Source organism: Amblyomma americanum, chromosome 8, assembly GCF_052857255.1.
Source record: "Amblyomma americanum isolate KBUSLIRL-KWMA chromosome 8, ASM5285725v1, whole genome shotgun sequence".
NCBI lineage: Eukaryota > Metazoa > Arthropoda > Arachnida > Ixodida > Ixodidae > Amblyomma > Amblyomma americanum.
Window position 1 is genome coordinate 23,378,784 of NC_135504.1, and position 14,296 is coordinate 23,393,079.

Consider the following 14,296-nt stretch of genomic DNA (forward strand, 5'->3'; position numbering starts at 1 on the left):
CATGAAGTGTTTCGGCTTCAGCTTCCGACTTCGCACTTCAATCACCCAGAAACTGCCGAGCAATTTCGAAAAAAAGCTGGTAGCTTTTCAACGCTACGTGCTGCGAATGAGAGAAGCGGCAGGCTACAACCTTGGGCAAATCGGCAACGCCGACCAGGCGGCTGTGTATTTTGATATGCCAGTGGCGTACACTGCGAATTAAAAGGGTGCCAAGGAGGTGAAGGTGCGCTCTGTGGGCTACGAGAAGCAGCGTGCAACTGTGATGCTGTGCTGCACAGCTGATGGACTTAAACTCCCTCCTTATATATTTTATATTTAAAAGGGAGACACTGCCTGCTCGAGAAACTTTCCCAAGAAATGTTTTTGTGCGGGCAAATGAGAACGGGTGGGTGACGGGTGCGATGGTGGAAGAGTGGGTTAAGATTGTGTGGCGACGGCGTCCAGGAGCCCTTCTGACAAAGAACTCGCTCCTTGTCGTCGACTCTTACCATGGGCACTTGACCGACAAACATGAAGGCTGCGCTCGCAAGCGAACACGGACCTCGCTGTCGTACCGGGCGGCATGACGGGCCAGTTGCAGCCACTTGATGTCTGCATCATCAACAAACCTTTCAAGGATCGTCTGCGGAAATGCTACACGGACTGGTTGACTGACTAAGACCACATGCTAACGGCAACGGGCGGCATCAAACGTGCATCGCTATCGCAGCTGGCGGGCTGGGTAGCTGCAGCGTGGGACGACATCCCAGGTACTTTGATCGTGCGCGCCTTAAAAAGTGCAGCATATCTAATGCGCTTGACGGTACCGAAGATAGTGCACTGTTTGAAGGTGACAGTGACAAGGAACACAGCGACAAGTCTAGCAGCGACGACGACGTTGAATGAGCTCTGCACGTTCAGATTCCATAAATGCTGTTTGCATTTTGTGAACACTGTCTTCGCTTTTTTGTTCGGCCTACATTCGAGGTAATATTTTTTTTTTTTGTTGTTGGCTTCGGACTTTAGGGGGTTGGCTTAGAATCGGGGTCGGCCTAGATTTGAGTAAATGCGGTAATCTTGCTGCAGCGACCGCCGTCTCCACTCTAGTCATGTTCTGAACAGTTTCTGTCAGCGTCGCTTCTGTTTGGCTTCACACACATTGTGTGTTGTTCTTGCTCAGTGTGATGCTGTGTGCAAAGAAGCTTCGATGAAGCATTCAAGCTGTGTGTCATTGAATGCGCGCTGGAGAATGGGAACCGGTCAGCAGTGTAGACGGTTCAATATGAGCAAAAGAATTATCCGGGTCTGTCACAAAGTTGCTACAGTGGTCCAGTCAATGAAGCCAACAAGAAAGGCAGACAACGGGAAGAAGACATATCCTCAAGGATTGTCTGCGCATAGCAGCTGCCGCAAGTGTCGCAATCTCTAACAAAGGGATTTAATTTACAGAGGGAGCAGGCACGTCTAATACACTGGTGTGACTTAAACGTGATTTTTTTCGGAGAAGCTACATTTTGCCGGGGAGTGCAGCTTATAGACTGGAAAATACAGTAAGAGAGATGTGAGAGTTTCATGTGGTTTATATATTTTCTGTGCTTAATCATTAATTTGTGTTGGCAGAGGCTATTTTGCCTTTGTGTTTGCTTTCTTCTAGTAGACGTCGGTAAACTATTTCAGCTCCTTTCTGTACCTTCTGGCACTCAAAATCCAAAGAGGATGTTCGTGTCACTGGTGATATGCGAGCCTACATGCTCCACAACACACTTTTTCCGCAGAAACGCAAGAGGCAGCCTCGAGCGACGGATCCGACTCTGATGGTGGCGAAGTCTTTGACGCGGCCAACGGAGAGAGCGCTTCAAAGAAGCGTCGACGGGAGCACAAGCACCGCCGACACCACAAACACCACCACTGTCACCACAAGCACAAACATCACAAGCGACACCGAGAGCACTCTGTGGAGGCCTCTGCTGCAAAGGCTGGTGGCGACGGCAAGGTGGCGCGACGGGACAGTGCGGCGACCAACGCGTCCAGTTGTTCCTCGGAGCCGTCATGCACAGGGTCTCCCATGCACTCTCCGCTGCATGGCGGCACCTCGGGAAGCAGGTCTGGACTGAAGGTTCGGATTCGGACTTCCTCCACGGAGGTACAGCAGGCAAATGCCGAGAGCAGCGACGATGCGTCAGAGGACAGCAGCTCATCTGACGAAGGCGAAACCGTGGTGAGTTGAAAGTTTTCTCATCCAGACACCATGCACTTTATGAAGCTCACTATCGTGGAAGAACAACGGAGACATGAATGTGTAAGAATGGGTTCATGATTTACAGTGCGTAAACGGCCAGGGAGTCAATACTTTGGCTTGGACATGTTGGGCCATTCGTGAAAGTATGTATCGTGTGGGAAAGGGACAATTATTGTTCTCCTTTGTTTATACTTTTTCCTCTCACACAGGATGTATACTTTCAGGACTGGGGACATAAGCATGGCACGAGCGCTGTCTTGCAAATGAGAGTTGGTTGAGAACGCACGAGCATTTGTACAGCAGCTAACAGAAGCGAACTGCAATAAACCAAGCAAATGATTTCGGAAATGGCATTTGCATATTAGCATGGAAAATTGTGAAATGTCGTGTGCGTGTGACACCATGCTCATGTAAAGCCAAAGAGACATTCCTTAAGGTCACTGAGCCTCTTGCCAAACACTGTAAACCACTGATCTCACTGCTGGTTTAGCATTGGTGTTACGCTGTCATGCAGTCTTGCACTCCTGTCACTTTCCTAAGGCACAAAAATGCTGTTCAAATGATAAGTTAGTTTGTGCAGAACTGCTTTTTCATGCTGGTGCTTTGCATCATTATATGTTGGTCAGTCTTGTCACTTGAGGCTTTGACGTCACAGATGAGAATTCAACAGAAACGCTGTTTTCTTCATTTTTCGCAAATTACATTGATTCCATAGTATGTGCTGCGCCGCACTGCTCACAGCAGCTGCACCACTATCGGCATGTCACCAACAAGTGGCAGAGAAATGTGCACGGCACCCCCCGAGCAGAGGGTCCAAAATAGAGGCAGTGATAGCAAGAAAAGATAAGGCAGAGCAGGCAGAATGCGCGTGCCAAAAATGTGCTCTGCCAGTGTTTGCTTTCATAATTAAGCTTCGCGGTTGTTGACCTCAATACCAGCCTCGAAGCTGGCGATATGTTGTCGTTTACACTTTGCAACTCGGATAAGGTGAAAGCATGCACAGTGCCAGTTGTTGATGTCGGCGACGCAGAAGTCAGAGCCTTGAAGCATTTTGCATCTAATCCTCCTTTGCTCATGGTCTTGGCCTAGCTGTTGTATGCATCCCATAATGCACTGCCCACAGGAAAAAGGCTTAGTTGAGAAGAGTTCTTTGCTCGGTAACCAGTGCTGAATTTTATGCGCCAAAGGACTGGGTGTTCGTGGAATGGCTAGCCAAGGGGAATGTTGGCCCCTGCTTTCCAAATTGCATGTTGTTTTTGGCAGTTTGTTTTGGGTAAAGCGAAGTAGTGGCACGGAAGCGAAGTAGTGGCACTGAACTCTGTAAACATCTGCAGATGAGTAAAACAAACTAATTGATGTCCTTGTGTTTCTTGTATTTGCAAAGTTAATTCCACAGTTCAACTTTACTTCGCAGAAACTTCACTCAAGCACCGCTCTGAAAATTCTTTGTTGTCAGGAAAAATTTTTTTCACTACATTATATGTTTAGCCCACAAGGAAAGGGAAGTACTTTGCTGTATCAGAAAGTGTTGCTGCAATGGCATTCATTGTAGTGGGCTTTGACTGTACTACTGAGGTGGGACTAGCCCGCAGGGCATCAAAATTGAGTCGAGGTGTACACTGCCGTGATGTTGCTAGTAGGCAGCCTGCATGGATTTGATTTCAGTCATGTGATTTCGTTGCCGGATACTACACATTTGGCAGCCGCCGCGGTGGCTGAGTGGTTATGGTGCTCGGCTGCTGGCCCGAAAGACGCAGGTTCGATCCCGGCCGCGGCGGTCGAATTTCGATGGAGGCAAAATTCTATAGGCCCGTGTACTGTGCGATGTCAGTGCACATTAAAGAACCCCAGGTGGTCGAAATTTCCGGAGCCCTTCACTACGGCATCTCTCATAGGCTGAGTCGCTTTGGGACGTTAAACCCCCATAAACCAAACCAAACTAAACCAAACTACACATTTGGCCTGCCAATGCCAAACAAGGATTCAAGGGCATAGCCAGGAAGGTGTTTTCGTTGCGGGACGATGATAATTGTTTTAAGAGGCTTTGACTGTGGAAGGAGTTGTGTGTTTAATGCTGTTCCCCCACATTTCCAGGCTCCCAAGAGAAGCCCTGCCAAGCGAAAAGGGCGCCTCCCCTCGGTGGAGAAAAGCAAAATCGCGGGTGAGTGGATAAAGTTCGCCGAGCATGCAGTGGCAAGCTGTAAACCAGGCATGAACTCGCATTATGCTAAAGTAAAAAAAAGGTGTTTCAAAAAAGTTGCACTACGGAGAAATCGTTTTTAGCTTAGCCTTAGCTGTTACATTGTGCAAAAGCTCAGCATTGCATTTTCAAGTTAAATTTTAGATTTCTCTGCTCACAGCAGCTCATCTCCGCTTGGCAGTCTCATTCTAATCATTTGTCTTTCACTTAAAGTCTTCACCTTGTATAGATTGCAGATGTATGGTGTAGGGCAATAGGGGTTAATTTGATGACACACTTGGCATCTGAGTTTTCTTTCTTTAGTACCTATCACTATTGTTGGTAAGAAAAAAAAAGCTGTGATGTACTACCCACTAGATTCGTGCACACTTTAAAAGTACAGTTGACTTCAGTAATTAAAACTAGAACAGGAACGAAAAGTTGTTCAAATTGTGCGGAATTTGAACTGAGGAGAGTCTTTGATGTTGATGCTACCAAAGCTTCAGTTCTGGAGTCTCGTATTAAACAAGTCCAAATTATTAAGATCCCACTGGACTGTCTTTGTTTCAGACTCAAGTAACTTAGTGCATGTGCACGCCTGGATACATCTGCATGCCCACTTTTGTGCTGCATGTATGTGGTGGCATAGAGAGGAGAATAATTAGCTCTTAGTGGTTGCTTGCCACTCAGTCTTGATATGCAGCCTACATAAGCCCGCATGCGAATAGCCAGCATCGCGAGAGATACCGAGATCTTGAGTGGGTTTGCTTTCCGCACTGCGAAAATCATTGCATGCCGTGCTTGGGTTTGAAATGTGTTATTTGGGGCATTAGGCGGTCACCTGAAGTTGAAAGTGTGTCTCTTGCTCACTGTGAGAGGGCTGCTCTCCCTTTTGCTCTGTGCAGCATTCCTGCCGATGCGGCAGCTGTGGCGATGGTCGGGCAAGAGCTTCCGCCGACCCGGACTAAAGGGCAAGGCCAAAAAGGAGTTCTACAAGGCCATCTGCAGGGGAAAGGAATCCATCCGGGTGAGTGCTGAAGCCACATGCCCTGGCCACTGTTTGTTGGATGCGTAGGTGGTGAGGCCGCTTTAGGCTGCTGAGCTACGGCTACAAAACGCCGCTGAAATAGGACACACTCTGAAGGAGGACTCGGTCGGCATTACTGCCACTGCGGTATATCAGTGTGACACTTTAGGGTGCCGCAGTTACGTACTCTGAAGGCGGCTGCAGTTTAGAATTCATCCCCAGACTTGAAGGTAAAGTTAGATAGAGAAGAAAGGAAGAGGAAACTGAAAATTGAAAATTAGTGTTTGAGGAAAGGCAGGGCGTTCCTAACAGGGAATCTATAGAGCAAGATTTGCCAGGCATTGAGTTATATTCCAGAAAGTGAAAGAACGCATTAAGCGTGTTTCACATGCAAGCGAAAATGCCAGCGAATCCTGTCGCCGCGACGTAAAATCCTGTTTCGACCCGTCGCGGCGGCTCGGCTGTCCAGAGCGAAGGGGTTCCAACAGTTTGGAAATTTTCGCAGCGACAGCTCGATAGCTCCGCCCTCTGACCAGTGACTGCACGGCGGAAAAGCCACGTGACAAGAAGAGCATTCGTGCGGAAAAGACAATGTTTGCTTACTACATGTGCTTCCGACACGCACGTACGAACTTTAAAAAATGATATTATTGGCATCAAAATAAGAAGTAGTTGACATTTAACAAACAATAGTTCTTTATTTCTTAACAACATTTGTTCAATCTTGGAAAAATAATCCATGAACATCGTCCATGTTATGGCTGCAAACCACAGGAACCAATCGCGAGCTCGTATTCTTTGCCAGCAACACTGGGATTCGCAGCGGCAGTAAACGCTCTGGAGCAACGCATGTGAAACAGAACCTTGCGAAAAGCATCGCTGCGCCGAGCCGCTGGTCGCTCCGTTCTCTCAATCGCTTGCATGTGAACTGCCCTTTAGGTGGACATATCAGTGTAATCGTAATTTTAACAATCGTTGGTGACAACGACCGCAGGTACGCCTGAGTTCTCACCAGAGTTGTTCAAGGGGACCTTCATTGACTCAAGTGAAAAACCACTAGGTATAGTTGTGAAATGCTTACGCGGTTGTTGTCCACTCTATGCAGGTGGGCGACTGTGCGGTGTTCTTGTCGACGGGACGGCCCAACCTGCCATACATCGGCCGCATCGAGACCATGTGGGAGGGCTGGGGCGGAAACATGGTGGTGCGCGTCAAATGGTTCTACCACCCCGAGGAGACCAAAGGGCTGGGAAGGCTCAGGCACCCCAAGGTGAGGAGGCTGCGTTAACTTGCGCGTATTTGCATCAGCAGCTCTGTACTGCCCGTTTGTCGGGAGTGGCTTGTACAGTGTCTAATGCTCTCGAGGCTTCAGCTCTTAAGACCCTCTTCCCTATTCAAACACCGTTTTCCTTGAGGTAATGCTAAGTTCAACCTCATTTATGGCTCTGCAGTCAGCATCACTGAAGGTGGATCACGTTCATGCTGGTCAATGAAAAACAGTAACATTTTGTATATTTTTTTTAATGTGGCAATTCTTTCCTCTCTAATAAGAGTGGCGGCGATGGGTAGAACCAATGGGTTAGCTGCGCACATGCATTTTGCAGCAGAGTATTTTGTCTGAGTTGGTTATCCCTACAGAGATCACCTCCGTACTGATTCTGACTACATTGCATGGTGTGCTGTGTATGAGGTACTATGTACCTTGTGGTAATAATGCTCCCAAGCTTGCAGTTATCTGTAAAACACAGAAATGTAGAGAAGTCGCCAATCGTGTAGTGTAAGAGTAGATCGCATGCCAGCTCCATCATGTCAACGCGAGTTTGTTGGTGAGAGTCTTGACGGCGCGAGTCTTGTTGGCGCAAGTTTGTTGTTGTGAGCTTGTTGGCCCGAGCAGCTGCACTGAAAGCAAACGAGTCTTTTGACGCCTGCGTGTGTGCGCCATTCACAGGGTGCACTGTTCCAGTCTCCGCACGAAGATGAGAACGACGTGCAGACCATCTCGCACAAGTGTGAAGTCCTCTCCTGGGAGAAGTACCAGGCATCCCGGACGGCCCGTGACGAGACCACCGCCGATGTCTACTACCTTGCCGGAAACTACGACCCCTATGTCAACACCATCTCAATTGTGCCCTCGTTAGCTGCGTTGTGATCTGCCACCGAACGCGAACACCTCAGCTCGCTCTCGGAGCTGGGTACTTGCTTGCCTGAGAATGAGGATAAGAACATGAGAGGAGAGTAGCACCCAGGGCTACTGATTGCTTGCCAGCAAGGCCATCTTTGAGACGTGCAGCGACTCTCAAAGAAGTGCTCTGAATTGGGCGCTCGGATTTCCCGTCCTGTGCAGTGTTTCTGCACAAAAAATGTAACAAAACAAAAGCAAAAATGTCTGATGACTGGGGGCCTGCAGAATTCGACAGTAAACTAACGTAAGGCACGCAGTGCTCCCTTAAAGTACCCACCATCGCCAAGTCCTCAGCTAAAGCCTGTCACTTTTGAGCAGATTGGAAGTTCCTTTAATATTTTCATTTTCTCCCATATCGGTGTACTTGAAATTGTTTACACCTAGTGTTACAAAGCTCGTGTGATAAACAAGGCATGGCAGCCACAAGTATTTCTCTGCAGGTGTCCGCCTGAATGTGTATATAAAGCAGATTCTTTTCATTCTGAAGCACGTTTGAATCGTCATCTGCACATGCTCTTCTAGGACAGGCACGGCGAACCCATAGCTGGCAAACTATCAGTGACCCGTTGCGACGTCGCAACGTCGCAATATTGTGAGGGCTCTCTTCGTCTTCTACAAAGAGAGGGCATATCAGCGGATGTCAGGGGCCAGTGTTGATACATAACAGGGCGGGCTGTCTTCCAAAGACGGGGAGAATATATATAAAGGGGTTTGAGCTGTCTTCTGCGTTTTTTTTATATATATAATTATTATTATTATTATTCCCTCGTTGCGTTTTTGTCACCGTTCTTGCGTCCTTCCATGGACTGTCATCTTTATTTGTTTTTGTTTTACATACACAACACACACACACCTTCTCTTATTGTGATGCAGGCGTGGAAAGGGCTTTCCACGAGAGGGGCACGTGCATTGCGGTCATGCTATCGTACCGCGAGGTGAAGACGGAAACGATGGAACGGAAGTACCGGTATCCATCGGAGCTTTTGGAAGGGCGACTGTGTACAGTTATTTGTACTATACTCTCTCTTTCGCTGTCTCTTGTCTCGTGTGTGCACCAACACAACATTGTCCCGTGGGTCTCTCTCTTTTTAATTTTTTTTTTTAGTTTCTCGAAACAAGGCTACACAGCAGCCTCCAAGAGATGCCGACTTGAAGCATCAGTGATATTAAAGGAGTAAAGACATGTAAGTTTTGGTCACGTGTTCTTTCTTTGCAAGGATGCATGAGGTGCTAGTAAACATATATTGTCACATTGAATATGCCTGTGCTCAGTAAGTAATCTGTGAATGAATTTGTTTTCTCGCGTTTTTTAATTTCAGTTTCAACAGTCAGATGGTGGGTATGACATCAGAGCTCAGTTTACATTACGTTAGGCATTTAAAAAAATGCGATATAACTGCTAGCTTTGTTCGTCATCACACCGGCTCTTGGAGCAGGTTGGTGTCAGAGTTGTATCAAATAAAAACAATAAAGCAGCTATTAAATCGCAGTTTTCTGTGCCTCGTGTGACTTAAGCTGAATTGTGACATCGTAGCTATCATTCATCTGTTAAAACCGAAATTGAAATAACATGAGAGAAGGAATTCAATATAAATTATTTACTGGGCATAAGCAAATTCTAATTATCCATCCTTGTATACAATCGTCTTATGCACCATTACAAAGAAGGAAATCATGCAACCAAAAATTAGGTGTCATTACTCCTTTTGAGACAATGTCTGTGAGCATCTTTACGTCTATCTTCATTAGAGCCCACGTGGCACTGAACAGACTTGTATCATTACGGCACATAGTTGAAAACAGAGGTGCTCTTTGTGCAGGTTTCCTCTGCTCGCAGCCGAGGTGCTCATTTGGTAAGCACTTGTGAGCCTATGTAAGAAGACGGAGAAGCGAGACCTCCTTGTAAAACACTCTGCAATCTCACGTGTAAAAAAACGCATTTGTTTTGAAAATGACTTAAGGACACATGCAACAACTTCACCTTGAACTGGTTTTTTAATTTACCTTTTGCATGTGGAGTTCTAATATAACTAAGCATGTTCGAGTGAGATTGCCTTCAAGACAATTCTGTACAGGTTAGTTTCTTGGGGGTGGGCTGTTGGCTAGGCTTGTTTATTTTCTCCGATTTTGTTCTTGCCTATCTTACGGCTCGTCTTTTTCTTACGCACACAGCATTGTAGTAAACCTGCGCGAGATGCCGTGGCTTACTCGGCACGATGGCATGTCTCTCACCCCTTCGTCTCTATGCATTTTCTCCCTCCCTCACGTGTCTGGAAAGCATGATGATGGAGGGTGCCTGCGCACACCGCGTTCGTGGAAAACTTGTGCTCCCACGTCGTCAAAGTTTCTTCGCCGTTTGTAACAAGCCGCCCCCTTGTTCGCAGCAGCAGTGGCGCACCACCCACTCACTGTCTGCTCGTGACGGGTACGAGCACAGTTGTGCGTGTGTTGTTCTTTTTCTCGTGTCGCTGTCGTGGTCATCATGGCTGTAGAGTCATTACATCATTGCATACACGTGTCCTGCATTTCACCCACCTCGCGAAAAAAAAAAACTCTCGCTTCTGGTTGTTTCTCTTCCTTCGGCTTTTTTCTTTTTTCGTTTGTGCATTGCGGCAAGTTTTTTTCCACGCTGCCTTGTCGGAGATGGTTTTGAGAGTGGCTGCGCTGAGCCATCGGCTGTGTTCGAAGGCATCCAGAGCTTTGGCTGTCGCGGAGAGTGGAAAGATTAAGGTGTGCTTTGAGCATGGTGATTTTCTCTGTCCCACACGTGTTTGGAGGCTTGGAAGCGGGCCTCGTCAGAGGCAAAGATATATCCTTTATGATTGCCTGCACAAGAGCAGTTGTTGTAGCACAGCTTTAACTAATGCACTACTAACTTTCACAAATTGTTACCATCTATGGGCGAGACTGTTAGGAAATGCTGTGCTCCTGCGAGCGTTGATATCATTCTAAACAGATTGCATTCAGCCTGAGCTGTGCTAAGGCCTTTTGGTGAACATGGAACCTTCCAACAGATACAAGCGTGGAAAACTTGGAGTGCTTCACGTTTCTCTGGTGCTTAAGGTTTAAAAATAAACAGACTAAGTGTAGCTTGCATTTTGCAAGTAAACCACACGTCGGCTGACTCAACCCTAGGACAATGCAAGCAAGTTGAATAGTCATTTTAGTGATGCTGCAGGGGCCTGTACAGCTTCCGAGTGCATGTGGGGTTTACCCAAGTTTCTGCTTTGCGAGGGAGGATGCTTGGAAAGCAGGAATAATGCATGCATAATGACAGAGCGCATCTAAACTGCTTTAAAAAAAAAATGCTTTAGTGATGTTGATGTAGGTTGCCAGTCATTGTCTTAAGCACCTCTTGTGCAGTCTCTACGAGAGAGACGTGCTCAAAGCCCAAGTGGCTTGGGACGATCAGGGTTACCCTATCTTCGGATCTCGTTAGGGTAGGTTGTTGTGGGGTTGAGTCAGCCGGACACGTTCGTGCCATGGAGTTTAGCCGCAGTGATTGCGATGTGCTCGAGATTCTCAGGTCTGTGAACGCTGCCAAGATGGCGGGTACTTCGCAGTATTGGTGACAGGTGGCGCACTAATAGCCAGATTCGGCAAGCCAGCCAGCCTTTGATCACAAGTTGTGGGCCAGAGGTAGCGATGTGCCCGATTGATGGCAGCTAGTCGAAGAAATGCCGGTGCTGAGCAGCGCTTGCTGTGTTTGTTGTTGTGTACGACGACGCCACCTTGTTGGTATTGCTGGTGCACAAGTCGCTGGAAAGGGGACGCTGTTTTCGGAAGAGTTGTCAGACTTGCTGGTCTGCAGCTGTACTCGACCTAGCTAGAGTGAACTGAAATTCTGACAAGCTTGGAAGGCCACAGGTTATGAGGAGAGTTCACTCAGAAGGCAGCACTCCAACCTTGGCCACCTATGAATAAGCTGAAATTGACTGGCCCTTTGCTCTCTGTGTGGAGATAGTGAAGCAATGGGGCGATATACGATGTTAAAATTGGGGGCCAGTTGATAAGTTGTCTGGCATGTGTGTGTTACTTGAACTTGCAAAGCATGGAGACGGGAACAAACGGCGGACAACAAAAGGAAGGCATGAACTTGCTACTGTTCATTGCAAGCACCTTGAATATATAAAACCATTGTCAAGATGCTTGCAGTAAACAATTGTAAGTTAGCGCCTTGTGTTGTTTATCGTTCTTTCCTCTCTGCGTGTTTTGTAATTTCAAATAGCATTACATGCGATTTCAGAAAGACCGTGCACTTTAGAGCTATATTGTTGTGCAGGTAATCTGGGTCAAGTATTACCCACATACAAATGACCTTTACAGATTAGCACCAAGACTACTCCGCGGATAATCGTCTCACTTTAGTCATTTGCCATCTGTTTGGTGCTGCAGTATTAGGGTGATGCACAAGTTTTGCTATCAGTGGAGTAACGTTTAGCATGGCGCATATCACTACATTCTGAAACAACGGAGTAAGGTGTCATCTAGCACACACCTCTTTGGAGGGTGCAAGAGGACATGCCTACTTTCCTTTTATTACTCCCATATTATAAGGATATTCATGTTGAGTGTGTACCAAGCTCTGCACATGTGCAGATTGCCTCTAGAGTGCTAGACAACGGCATGTGCCCGCCAACTGCATTGGGACAATTTGCACATACACAGTGCTGGTGCGCAGTACGCGCTGTGCTGAAAGCCTCTATTGTCTAACAAGGAGTACGTTGCAAGTTTGTCCCGGGCAAATCCAATTTGCCCGTACATTTCTGAGCAGTGCAGCTTACGCACAGCCAGCTTGGAAGACATTCTCTTCTGAAAGCAGTTTCTCGCGTTTAAGAAGCAGATTGTAACAGGTCCACCAAGTGCTTGTTGGGTCTAGCAGGAAGTGTTGAGACGATACGAGAGTTTGGCTGCAGAGTTTTGTCCGCAGCGACGTTTGCGGCTCTGGAGAGAGTGTTTATTTTTGTAGGTGCGACGGTTGAGTGACCCGTGAAGGTCTTCAGTTTTTCTGTACATAGGCGAGTTGCCAGCTTATCATCTCTTCTGCAGTTGTGTTGCTTGACTTGTTCTGTCTCTTGCCCTGTCTGCTAACAGGAATGAAAACCGACTGTGATTTCACTTGTTGAAAAAAAAAAAAGGAAGAAGCGGAGGTCGTTGAACGTTGGCGCCTAGGGTTTCCTTCTCAATTTCTGCGGAGCTTTATTTTTTTTTTCTTGACGAGTTCCTCTGGGAGCAACCAGCATGGGCGAGGAAAGTTTTTAAGTGGAAACGACAAAAAAAAAAAGTGCGTTACAAAGTCTGTTGTGCCATACGTATGTTCTGGGTACTGTTTGGATGGCAAGAAATGTTGCATACCGTTCCTTGTTGTTTGTGTTTTTGTTCGCGCTTGGCTGGCGCAGATTTGCAAAGGGCGCTTGTTGGAGACAAAAAATGGAGAAGTGCTTTGTGCAGTATGAATGAGTGTAGTTGTCCCTTTTTTGCGTGCATCGAAGCTAGGTGCAATGCTCAGTTTGCAAAGTCCTTTCTGGGCTTTTCCTTTTTTTTTTACTTTCCCTGTTGGCGGCCTGCTCTGGAGAGGCTTCAACTTTTGGAAGCTACTTTGCTGTCTTATTCGATTTCCTTCCATTTTTGTGAAAAAAAAAAAAAAAAGAATTAGTAGACTGTTTCACGAACACCTCAATGACGACTTGTCATTTAGGTCATTTAGTGCATTCCTGTGATCAGAAGCAGGCAGTAGCATGTTATGAACTATATCTGTGTAAAATTTCACAAAGCTGCTTTTGTTTAGACTATTACGAATTATCAGCACAAGAGCAATGCAGTTAACTTCAGTCGCAGATCTAATGCAAAAACGTTTGTAAAGCATGGGAAAGCTATCTTGGCAACATACTGCTGGGATTTGTAACAAAATAGAATAATTAATTGGCAAAAACGTAGCAGACTTTGACCCTTGGCATGTTACCGTTGGGCAGTCAATCCCCCCTCCCACTACCGACTTCTGAACCTGCACAAGGTGCAGTTCTGTCACTGGCTCCCAATTTAACCAGTGTGGCAACTGTACACAAACTAATATAATGTTACAGCTTGTTCCCTGCTTTCAACAGCTCTAGTATTCGACCACCTAAGAATTTTTGGTGATACTGGAATTTTGCCTTTGTTGTGAAAGTTTTGTAACTTAAGCATGAAGCACCGAAATCTTAGCCCGTTTGCTGGGGGTTTGCATGTGACAATGTTTACAGAAACACAAGTCCAGCTGCAAACAAAGCGGCACACCGGTGGCCTCCTTCAGAGCAGCTCGTTAACAGAGCTTTACATTGTATATGCTAACTCTGTTCTGCATTGCTCAAGGCTTCAGTTTCATTTTTCAGCTTTTGTTTTCGTTCATCGACTGTGCCCAGATCTCCAAGGGGGAAAGAGTCTTCTCCCTTAGCACTTTCTTGTGCTTTTGTGTCGCGTTTTTATTCCCCCTGTTAACTTTTGTGCATCTTTGTCTTAGCCATACAGGACAGCTGTCTAGTTTGTACAGAGCTTGTGTTTCTCTCTCCGCACACTTGTCCAAGTGACCACTGTGACCGACAATGCGCTAGTTACGCACTTAATAAAAACGAATCCATAAAAAGGACTCCGTTGCATTGCCTCATCTGTTGACGGGGCATTTCAAGTTTGAAAGCACTTATGGCTGGTTTCCAC

The 14,296-nt window shown here is 46.7% G+C and overlaps 1 protein-coding gene across 2 annotated transcripts in view; it reads left to right on the plus strand.

The window, feature by feature from the left end:
- Positions 1-14,228, plus strand: part of wge (BAH domain and coiled-coil containing protein winged eye) — a 185,858-nt gene extending 171,630 nt beyond the window's left edge. For both annotated transcript variants that reach the window (XM_077634134.1, XM_077634135.1), the window contains 5 exons: positions 1,755-2,197; positions 4,313-4,379; positions 5,303-5,424; positions 6,530-6,694; positions 7,373-14,228. In XM_077634134.1, coding sequence (XP_077490260.1) covers positions 1,755-2,197; positions 4,313-4,379; positions 5,303-5,424; positions 6,530-6,694; positions 7,373-7,573 — 998 coding nt within the window. In that variant the 3' untranslated portion in view covers positions 7,574-14,228. The remainder of the gene's footprint in view (positions 1-1,754; positions 2,198-4,312; positions 4,380-5,302; positions 5,425-6,529; positions 6,695-7,372) is intronic.
- The last annotated feature ends 68 nt before the right edge of the window (positions 14,229-14,296 follow it).